This window comes from Thermobia domestica, chromosome 18, assembly GCF_964235325.1.
Source record: "Thermobia domestica chromosome 18, izTheDome1.hap1.1, whole genome shotgun sequence".
NCBI classification, from domain to species: domain Eukaryota; kingdom Metazoa; phylum Arthropoda; class Insecta; order Zygentoma; family Lepismatidae; genus Thermobia; species Thermobia domestica.
Genome location: NC_137471.1, coordinates 132,195,772 through 132,208,049, shown reverse-complemented (window position 1 = coordinate 132,208,049; position 12,278 = coordinate 132,195,772). Strand labels below are relative to the sequence as shown.

Sequence of the window (12,278 nt, the reverse complement as noted above, 5' to 3'; positions counted from 1 at the left end):
CGTTTTATATATTTTAGGCTTCAAATTCCTCGACAATGTTGCGACGACCAAAGATTTTGAACTGAATAATGTTATGACCTGCTTTTCAGCAAGTCATAGCATTGCGGTTTCTTAGGTATTGATATACAAGTGTGTTGTTGAATTTGGCTATTTTATGCGCTACGAGCGGTACATGGATACCTGAGTGCACAGTAAAAGTGCAGTTTCATTTCGTTTGTTTGTAAATTAATTCAATTTAGATTAATTACGTTTACTACATTTACGGTTAATAGTGCGTAATGAGTCTGAATGTGTTTAAATAGCCAAGTATTGTATAGTTATGAAGTGATCGGAAATAGTAGAATACCATATGTATGCAAATTCTTGGCATATTGGATATAAACACTAAAAAATTAGGAATGGCATCATGATTTAAAAAGGAATGTAATATGCTATTCCATAGAAAAATGAAAGCAGAACGATGTAGGACAGTAGATAAGTGCATAACGAACAGCTAAATACAATGTAAACGAAAGTATTCGAGTAGGCCTATATTTGTAATTCACATATATCACTCGCAGTTTTATGGAGTAAAATGGGAAATTTTGAGATGATAATATACAATGTAAGACATTTATTACATTTATTAACTTCAAATAGGTTATTTTGCTCTACTTCGTAATATTTCGGAATGTAAACATTGCAACATTTTATCTGTTTCATAGAAAGGAAGTTAGCGCGTGACGCCATCTTGAAATACGGGAACAGGAAAAATTATTAAAATTTCACAAAATAAAACAAGGTAATTAAGAATAAGAGTGAAAATAGCTTTCTCTTAATGATGAAAGAATTTAAGCATAAGATTAATGAGCTCTAAATTGTTTAAAATTCCGGTTCATTAATGAGACTACTGGTCGATTCCCGAGAGGGCACGAAGTTTTCCGATGATGATGTAAATAGTGGGAGTTTAAAGTTATATCTGGATGCTTGCAAATTGTGTTGTAATTGGGGAAAGTTGGACTTTCCATATGCAAATTTACACCAGATTCGTCTTCATAAGCAATTAGGATTGTAAATATAATACACAGTATGCAGGTAATATCATTTTAATTACAAATAATTAACTTCAATGTCAGAAGTTGTGAGGGACGCCATTTGCACTATGAACCTGTTTTTCACTGAACAGTTATTAAATAAACTGAAACCAATAACTTTTAAAAACTATTCATCTTAAATATGTGTTTCTGTAGAGAATTGTGTTAATCATGATCTTTTATGAGTAATTAAGTACTTGCGTTCGTCACATACATTTGAACCAACTATGAAGGGAGCGTGTCCTCACTTGTTTTCTGCTACCAATATTAGGCCTATTAACGCAATTTTCAAATTATAAATCCTATACTATGGTACCTTTGTTAAACTTGATCGCTGGCGCATTGGAATCAAAGTTAATTAAGATAATGACTGATTATTGCAGAAAAATGGAAAGGTAGCATTGAATATCATACTTAACATTAAATAAAAATTATACATATTAATCATTGCATAGATCATCTGTGTTACCTACTGAAACTCTAATCGGGTCATTCAAGAAAGCTATAATTGGTGATAAATTGACTGATAATCTGTAAATCCATTATGCAGAATATAAAAATAGCATAGGAAACGTCTCATTTGCTACTTTAAAATAAGATACCAGTCTGAATAGTATATATGTATTAATTCAGAAAGATAATAATAAATTGATAAGTCTTGGTCCATGGTGAAAAATGTATTTCCACAATATAAATAATTGCATCTGTAGTAGGATCTGTAAAATTATGAACTGAGTAACATGATTAGGTTAGGTTAGGTTAGTTAAGTTAAGTTAGGTAGGATAGGCTAGTTTAGGTTAAGGGTATTAGTAGTTAGTTAGTTATTTATCCTCTTATGGATTGTACAGAAATTTGTTAATCAGATTCTACATTTGAATTTAATAAAATTGTTTTTCTGAAAACAACATAGATTTATTGGTATCGAAACAAATACTAATGTTAATATACTTAAGATTAGTAAAAGTAATGTGTAAAACCTGACATTTTTTTCAGTGGATGCATAATATAGTTTACGTTCTCTTGATCAGAGTAGCACCACTGCAAGTTTCTGGATTATTTGTAATTTGTCCGAAATCATAAATACCGTTGCGCTCAGAAAAGATTTTTTCCCCCAATAAATGACTAAGTCTATACATATCCTATTTCTTAATTTGCTTGAGAAGAAAGATATTTCAGAAAATTTATTTCTGCGAGTGAAACAAAAGATAACATATCATCCCCTTCCCATATTATTGCTATATAGACTACTGCTGCTATTATTTTGCTATTACTACTATTATTATTCTACATATGTATTAATTTATTTAGTTCTACAATAATAACATTAATTCCCTGCTTTTAGTCGACATTTAATTTCTTAGTAAACATGGTTTTGGTCTGTTAATATTGATCCTAGGTATTTGAAAGTGTCCACTTTATCGAAAGTATTGTTTGATATTTTAACACATCCATGATTTGAAGTATTAAGATTTCGACGGGCTTCCATATATTTAGTTCTCTGTGCATTTACTTCTAAACCCAAGTTCCTGCAAGCGTTTAATAAGACCTCTGCATTTCTTTCTATTGCTCTCCTATCATCCCCTATTAAAATCACATCATCAGTTAAACAGCAGTTAAAATTTTTCGCGTGGTCTGAACCCAATGATAAACTAGGAGATTCTGATTCGAATATCACTTTCCGAATATTTTTATGATTGGCCTGTAAGATGGAGCGTTTCTTCTAACCAAGATGATCTTAAAAACTACCCAGTCATAGATTCATCAAGCATGTATCTTCTAGATGGTTGGTTAACCTTGGAGCCTGGAGGTAGACGACTTGTAAAGCAGTGGCCAGCAGTAATTAAATATTTCTTGACACCTATCCCAAAGTGCAAAAGTAATTCGATAAAAATGTTGAATACAAGAGTAACTACAAAATAAAAGAATAATTGTAAGTTTGTTGAACACAATGAAAACAGAAATTGTTTGCATGCTTTATTTCCAAATTATTTACTCGATTCACAGGGTAATTCGTGTGTACGTAGAATTTTTTCGGAGACTTGCTGGAAATTTTCAATTTTTAATTCATGTTGTGTTATACATCATATTAATAACGTAAACTACCGTATTGAAAATGTTGTATACATTATATGTGGACTTGTTTTCTGTAAATTGGGTGTATTTTAAAAATGCAGGGATATTGGGTTTTGAAATAGATTGAACCTTTTGATTATTAGATTACATACAGTTTTAATGGATGCTGCAGTGTCTCAGTGATAGTAGAGCATTCAACTCCGGTGCATGAGGTCCTTGGTTCTATCCCAGCTCGTGCCAAGTGAACTTTGTGGTGGACAAACACCATGTGCGTGGGTTTTCTCGGGGTTCTCCCGTTTCCTTTCACTTTCTTCATTCTACCATTTCATTTCTCATCATCATGTCTCCTTTAGCCCAGCCGGCATAACCATGGGACGTAAAACTTTAAGATTCAATTTCATTCTTACTGGAAATGAGTATTAACCAATATCTTATTCGCAAAATGCCCAGTCAGATTTGTCGTATCACCGTGATTACGCTGTATAAACACATTAATTTTAATTGCTTTTTAAACATAATTTTGTCATTGTGTCTCAAAATATTAATTGCTAAAACTATTAAATGAAAAGTTGTCTGAAGTTGTTATATAAATCTCGTTTTTCAATTCCAGTCCTCTTGCAAGGCACATATTCCATCCAAACGATGATGCACTCCTTAGGCATTTATATGATGATAATCAAAGAATCGAGCCTGAATGGTACATTCCTGTGATACCAATGGTATTGGTAAACGGCGCTGATGGTATTGGTACAGGATGGATGACAAAGATTCCTAACTTCAATCCTCGAGAAATTGCTCAATGTATAATAAAAATGCTGGACCACGAGGAACCCAGTCGTATGGTATGTATTGTCTCAAGTTCCTTAAATTGTTATTAACAGTTTCAATTTTTCTAATAAAAGCACGTAAAACAGTTATATAAAAGTATACTATAAACTAGCCGAACCTGCACTCTCTACACAGCGCATCATTCATATATGAGCATGGATCTCCTCGTCATTCCTCACATCTGTACATGTTCCTTTACAGACACAAGTGAAAGACGTCTTGATAAAAATCAACAAGGGGTATCATAAAGGGGTAGATTTTTTTTTGATTATTTTTTCAATATCTCGCACCGTTTGCAAGATTTGAGTTTACTTCCGGTTGGAGTTCCTAATTCATGTATGATCAGTGTTTTCTTTCTTTTTGCATGCAGTATGTAATAACAGGCTGTCTATCGGTAACGAAAGTCACGAAATCAGAAAACGGTCATGAAAGTCACGAAATTTAGCTTTTGGGTCACGATTTTTTTAAAACTACAAATGTAAGTACAGATTGGAAAATTTTCTTCTATAAAACGTCAAAATTCACCACCAAAAATGTCTGTGGTCGGCTTTAGACGCTACCAAATCGCAAGCAAAGTACGTTTCTATCGCATGGATGAAAATTCGGCCTAATTCGCACCGAAATTCGCTCTTGAAAATGTTAGGAAATTTTGTGATTTGGTAAAGAAAAGGTCACGAAAAAGTCACGAAATTTCATTTTGGAATTTTAGTAGACATCCTGAATAAGCAAATTCATTGCACACACTATTATAGTGTCATTGATATAGTGTTCATTGGGCAAAATACTCCAAACAATAAAGATTCGTCTTGGACTGAAGAAATGTTTATCTTTCGTTTTTCATTATCATTTGGCCATGAAACAAACGCCGGAGATATATATATTAACCCCGTATAGACTAAAATTACTGCCTCCGAAATATTGTCTACTCCGTAAATAAAAATTACGGTTGCAGATTTTCTTCTCCGTAAATAAAACACGATTCAGAACAATTCAGCGTGTGATAGTCATGACTAGGGAACGGATAATTATGTACTAAAAACAATGAAAATATGTACATATATATGTTCATAAAATCTCAATAATATGTAATAAAACCCTTGCAAAAGAGCAAAATATGTAAAATGAAAATACCAGCATTTTCTATTACGTTTTCTACATTTGATTTGGTAAATACAATATTTATTCAATTACAATGTTTACTACCTGTTACTTTTCCAGCATGATCTCTGCAACACTAAGAAACAGAATGAGTTTCAAATTTTCAGTCAGAAAACTTATCTTGTTATTGCATATAAAAGAGTTTATATGCACTAAATGGTCGTTTCACTTCACACAAAGTCTTGCTGCACATTTATACTTTCAGAAATCATCCAAAGCTCGTTCAGCTGTACATTACGGGAGAATTCTAGAACACTGGCCCGCCTACCTGTACAACAGATAGTAACCTACCATAACATAGCCTAACCTCTCTAATCTCTAATTAATCTTAATTAACCTTATTGAGGAAGGATTTTTTACGAAAACTTTGTTTATGCCATTGTACATCTAATGAGTGTCCAGCGTTATAGAATCTTCCCGTACATTACACACTCAAAACATTTTAGTAAAAAATATCGTGAAGAACAAAACATTCTCAATTAATCTTTTCACTATTTCAACAGTCGGTCTCCGTAACAGTAAGGAACGACAATGTGTTTCAAATTTTCAAACACTAAATCTCTCCTGGTATCACGCAACAGAGCTTTTTATTGACTGAACGATCGTTCGACATTACGCGAATTAATTGGTGCATACTTAAACTTGCACAAATCAGAAGGTGCGTGTTCAATAGCCACGACATGGATTTAGCTTCACTTACAACTCCACCAATACATAAATTGTCTTATAGCCTGGATTTTTCTCCAAAACGAAAGCTATCTTCGTATTCAATGCATCCCTAACCGGTCCTTTCACACCTACCAGAGAAGCTACTGTTGAGCGAACAATTTCAAGATTGTCTGAAAGGGTAGATGATGATTTCTCCAAGGATTAAATAGTACTACTGAGACATGAAAAATTGCTCTGAATGTAGGAAATATCATGCTTCAACTTCCCGTCATCAACATTTGTTTCGCTATTTCTATGGAAGATGCATCTTCAGAATGAAAATGTAGCACTTGTTTCACTGCATCAAAGTCCGTAACATAGTAACACACAGCATCAATCTAGCTTCCCCACCTCGTTAGTACCGGCTGAGGAGGAAGAGATAGTTCAGGGAACAGTTCTTTAAATTTCTCAACTCTACTGAGAGCCTTCAAAAATACCTTCTTTGTATTTAAAATTAATGCACCCACTTGTGAAAATCTAGAACGAACAAATTTTGCAACACGATGAAATGCGTGGGCAAGACAAGTTAGATGTAACAGCTTCGGATACAACACTTGCAAGGCTTCTGCAGCTTTGCACATGTACGGTGCTGCATCAGTCACTAGAAGGAAGACATTGTTATGCTTGATACCATCAGGCCACAAAAGTCCCATAACATCATTAAAGAGTTTTGCAATGGCTTTATGGTTGCATCGCGGCAACAAATCACTAGTTAACAGGATAGGCTAGCTGACTTCATTATCTTTCAACAAACCTATTACAACATTACCAACATGTCGCCCCTCTACATCAGTTATTTCGTCAATTGACACCACAATAGGACCATCACCGATTTCCCCACGAATAGAGTTCATTGTTTTCACATATAAATCAGGCACGTAATGCTTTCTGATTGTAGATTCATCTGGAACTGTTTGGTATGTGTATTGTTGCAGAAATTCACGAAGTACTGTATTGTTTAGTTTCCAAATAGGGGTATCAGCACATACCTTAGCACGGCACAGATCACTTGAAAACTGAGACTTCCGTGGCCCTGGACTACTTTGAGCTTAAGATTAAGTTACTAGCAACTGCTTTTGTGGTTTAGGTTTTGAAGCTCGGGTCTGATGGCGTGCTGTGAATATGTGTTACACAACTTGAGAATCTTGAGCGCATGAGACACCCTTCTCACAAACCTGGCAATAAAGCACTTTTCCATCTGTGGAAAAATGCTCAAACTCTTCCGTGAAATGCTTAAGTCTTATTGACAACGGGGTTTTGTCCTTTGGCATTTTAGAAATAGGATTTGCTGACAGCACAGGAGATTAAATATTCAATAAAATAGGTCACACTTTCCCTACGGTATGCGTTGTGGCGGCAGGCGCTTCACTTTTGTAAATCAAGAGTCCAGCCTTACCAATTGCGTGAATCCAAACTTCCCCATCTGATTTAATATTTTTCGCCGAAGGAAAATATTAGTGGGGCGAGTTTGCGACAAAAACACGATAGACAACCGTAAAGCCGCGTCGCGATAGTAATTCGATTGAATTATTAATCTCACGTAAGGATGTGAGCGCTACTACCGCGACCGAGAGTGTACGATTGCTAATCAAATCAGGTTGTTTCCAACTCTCTCTACCAATCCGCCAAAGTACGCTTCAATACTATTTTAAAAGGGTGAAACGCAGTGAAACAATAAATAAATAAATAAGTAAATAAATAAAAATTAAAAATAAAGCAAGCACTTTAAATTCAAAGAGAGGTGAGTGTTTTCTTCTTTTCAAAGTCTATTGTTGAACAGTTTTTGTACGAAAAATCCCTACAAAACATGAAAATACCAAGAAATATGTAAAATTATGTGCTCATCAGTAAAATATGTAATTATATGTACATAAGTGTAAAATATGTAAATATATGTACTTTCAAATGGGTGTTTTTAGGCACTATGGGTCACAAATGACATTATTACCCAGATTTGGTATAAAAATATAACCCCTACAAAAATATGTAATTAAATAATTATCCGGGCCCTAGTCATGACAGTATACCGATAAACTTAAGAGGTGCCAATGGCAAAAATAAGCGATATGTACAGTCGCTAATACGAGCGCTACAGTCGCTAATGCTGCAGTGCATGCAGCAAATCAAAACTTCAGCAGACAGCTGCCCAGTGGCGGGATGCCTACTGAGCTATTACACGGTGCTTGGTAGCGCTGCCGTTGTGGTTATAATGCGACTGTCATACTTAGAAAATGTCTACCTCAAGACGATTTGTGAAAGCTGGGATTCTTATGACCAACCGCCCTGCAGTCAGTAATTTTTCGTTTGAAGAGATTGGCACAACTAATACGTTGGCTTACATGCAGATAAATGGACCACCTGCTGGTTACAAGGGAAACAAGAAATCTTTGAAAATTTCTGTCAGAAATATGGTAGTCAACCACAATCATCATTTCAACCCTATTTCGGGAGAGAAATTAATGAAAAAAAGAGATGACATTCAAAATTGTACGAAGGATTCAGGGAGATTTAAATGATTCATTCCATGTTTTAAGATAAAATAAAAAAGTACATGTAATTCTCTTTGCATAAATAGATGTGGTGATTTCTTGATTGGTTACTTATTCAGTTATACATCTCTTTAAGTTCCCTGTGTATTTCTCCATAAATAAAAAGCTAATAAATAAAAAAAGTTTAGAAAATACAGTTGTAAAAACATTTTTGCTTTTATGTGCTTGAAAATTTTATGGTATAATTTCACTGCGCCATGATTAAAATGCTTGCAGAAAGTTTGATTTTTTTTTTTTTTTTTTTTTTTTTTTATAAGTCGTGATAGAAAGTTGAAAAACATTCTGCTTTGGAGAGTGCACGTCACATACAGCCTCTGTCGTGAAAGGGACGAACTCCAACAACAACAAATATAGTTTTCCAGTGTAATTTAAGTATGAAGTATGTTGTTTTCGTTTGTCGATGTTGGACGTTTCAGGTGTTTGCAGCAGCGAAGAAACAGTGAATGTATTCATAGTTACATATCACAGTTTCAAACGCCTGCTAGAATAATATTGGTGTATCGGGGATATGAATTCTATATTCATAGAGAGCCCTCAAGCCCACCAAGACATCTCGTTGAATGAAATTTAATGCTACTTACTAGGCTGACACCTGATCTTTCGATTTTCGATGGATGTTCAAGATTAATTTATATTCTTCCATCGTGATATTCATTCAGCTTTGTAAATATTATTATTATTATTATTATTAGATTATTTTCCATAACTCTGTTTTTTAAATTTTACAATTTTAATTCTTTCTAGTTTTTAAATTTTAATAAAATGGATGAATTTCGTTGAAGTTTATCACGTACGTTAGCTTTACATAGTATTTTATATTTATTGCATTATTTAAGCATATATATATATATATATATATATATATATATATATATATATACTATCTTGCCATTCGTAACCGGACACTCCTCCAAAAGTGCTTGGGATCGTCTGTGCACGTGAGACTAGCTATAAAAGGTGTTGCCGCAGGAGATTATACTCACATTAGCTACAGCAGGCAATATGGACAGACGACGTGAACTTGAAGAAGAGGAAAGAGGAATGATCACTGGAGCCCACAGGTTTGGGCATTCGACCCTTGAGATTTCCAACAAATTTCAGATACCCCGATCGACAGTGAGCGATGTTCTCGTGAAGTGGAAGCGGGAGGGGGCCATGACATGCCGACCCAGACCAACTAAACCGACAATATTAACAGATCGTGACCGTCGCAGCTTAAAACGTGTGGTGAAGTCAAATCGGAAGGCGTCGCTACAGATGGTGGCACAGAGAGTTTCGATCGGCTTCCGGTAGTGTTGCAAGTGATCGTTTTTTCCGCCAGGAGATCATCGCACTTAGTTTCCATGGTCGTGCTGCAGTTCACAAGGCTTATCACAGCCCGTCGTTTACAGTGCTGCAAGGAACACCGCCATTGGACTCTTGAGCAATGGAAATACGTCCTATGGAGTGATGAAGCGCGCTACTAGATGTGGCGGTCCGATGGACGTGTGTGGGTGTGGCGTATGCCCGGAGAAAGATGTTTAAAACAGTGTATCGCACCTACAGTGAAATCCGGCGGAGGTGGCCTCATGGTGGTGTTGTGCTTCTCGTGGTATGGTCTTGGCCCTCTTGTTTAGTGCCGGAAAACATGAATGCCAATACATACCAAACGGTCCTGGACAATTATGCGCTACCGACACTGTGGGCACAATTCGGCATTGGTCCATATCTGTTTCAGCAAGACAATGCTCCATGTCATACTGCAGGTGTTATAAACACGTGGTTCGAGGACATGGGTGTGCAAAAACTTGATTGGCCAGCCCAAAGTCCTGATATCAACCCTATTGAGCATCTTTGGGACGAGTTGGAGCGCCACTTGAGAACCAGGCCATGCCGCCCAAAAAACACTAGAGTGTTGTTCGCCGCTTTGCAAAGGGAATGGAGCAAGATTCTCGTCAAATCCTATCGCAAGTTGGTGGTAAGTCTTCCTAAAAGGGTTGCGGACGTAATTGCGGCGAAAGGTGGCCCCACACGATACTGATAGACTGCTGAAACCGGATTAACGTACTAGTTACGGGTGTCTGGTGACGAATGGCCAGATAGTGTACACATTATATATATAATATACACTTCTTTCAGTTTGAGTATTTCTGTGTAATATTTTGATTTTTATTAACTTCGTATTAATTTACTTGTTCTTCACAACTCTAGAGTCTAGTTGGATTGTAGTGGAACCTCCAATTACTTTTATTTTAATAATTAAATTTTATAAATCAGGAAATAGAAATTAACTCTAAAACAGGTGGAAACTTTCCAGACAAACTCATCCGCTCATATTGGCTTTTCTTTCTTTCTTTTTTCTTTTTCTTTTTTTGCTTCCTTTTGTATCTCTAAAGAAAAAACAGAACACTATTCAGAAGGGATTTTCATGATTCTACTTTACAAATGTTTGCTTGTAAGCACTGATTTCATGAGCGAATTCGTTTCTCTTGCATTCTTAAAAGATACAATAATTCTGATCTAAGGTGAAAAGGTTCTAAATAGACATATATGTAATTCAGACTTTAGAAGAAAAATGAATAGACTCGTGATTTTCTCTTGGTCTTCCAAAGGCTAATTTTAAAAAAATTCTCCAAGCCCATGTGAATGCTTTGTTAAGGAAACAATCAAGGAAAGGAAAGAGATGTTTCTAGGATTCTAATCCTGAACTGTGTAGATACAGGACGCATCTAAGTCCTAGTGTCAGAACTCTTGACTTCTGCGAGTGTTTAGCCCCTTACGTACGTAACCCGTAAATACACGGGCTTCCGTATCTTGTATCAGCTGCGTAATTTCTGAACAAAAGTGTTGCCTCGGTGGCGTTATTTTTTGGCATTTTCTTAAACTTTATTATTATTATTATGCAAAAACTTATGTAGCTTGAAAGTGGCGTTACCCCTGAGTAATTTAATACTGTTTTGGGTGACGTTTTTCAACGCATAATAATAATAATAATAATAATAATAATAATTACCATGCGCCTAGAAAATTACATGCGTAATAATACGGGCAACGCCACTCCTACAAGAAAATTTTCCAAAAATTACGCCCGTAAGGCGTTAAGTTGATCTGCCGGTATGTGTTACTAAACAAGACATTAGCAGTCACCGTCTTAATGAATTGCCGTTTCTCGTGCCTATGGGGATGAGATATTGGGCCACCAATCTTCACGTACTAGTTTGAAGCCAAAACTTTTAGCTCCGAACAACCAAGAAGATAGACTAAATTTAAGACAGATAAGGGACTTGAAGCTGTGACCAGTCGGTCAGTCTTTCTACAGAACCTTGGGACATCCACAGCTCTCCCTCCTTGCAAAGAAAACGGCATTAAAGAAGATAGTGAATATCTCCGACTCTTCACTGCTTTTATGGAGTTAACTGACATGTACTCAGGACCCATTTTTGCGGAAGTTGCAATGAAGACGTCCAATATACAGGAAGTTACCAAAAATATATATATATATTTCCTCATCACAGTATATGCAATTATTCTTTAAAATGAGGCTCTTGACTCTTGTCACCTTGGATCAAAATTAATTTTCAATTACTTTTTCGCAATAATTAATTGCTATTCTCCTAATATGCTTAACTCGGCCATTAGGTTTTACACCTGTATTTGGGATTGTATTTTGCCGTTTGAAAATGTACACTTTTGTGTAAAATGTTCTATTGTATCTATCACAAATCTTTTCTTAGTTTAAGATCTGGGATTATAGCAGTTCCCAGCCACTTCGGATATTGGCTTGGAGGAAATTGCGCTGTGACAATTTCCTAGTGATAGCCCATTCATGATATAGACAATATAGAGCGAAATAGGCAAAGTAAATTTTGCTTTAATTTAAGCATAAATCCCCGAATTTGTACATTTTTAT

The 12,278-nt window shown here is 35.6% G+C and overlaps 1 protein-coding gene across 3 annotated transcripts in view; it reads left to right on the top strand.

Annotated features, from left to right (window-relative positions):
• The window catches only part of Top2 (DNA topoisomerase 2), a 144,651-nt gene that overhangs the window by 66,588 nt on the left and 65,785 nt on the right, over window positions 1-12,278 (top strand). For all 3 annotated transcript variants that reach the window (XM_081746017.1, XM_081746018.1, XM_081746016.1), the window contains exon 15: window positions 3,757-3,988. In XM_081746017.1, coding sequence (XP_081602143.1) covers window positions 3,757-3,988 — 232 coding nt within the window. The remainder of the gene's footprint in view (window positions 1-3,756; window positions 3,989-12,278) is intronic.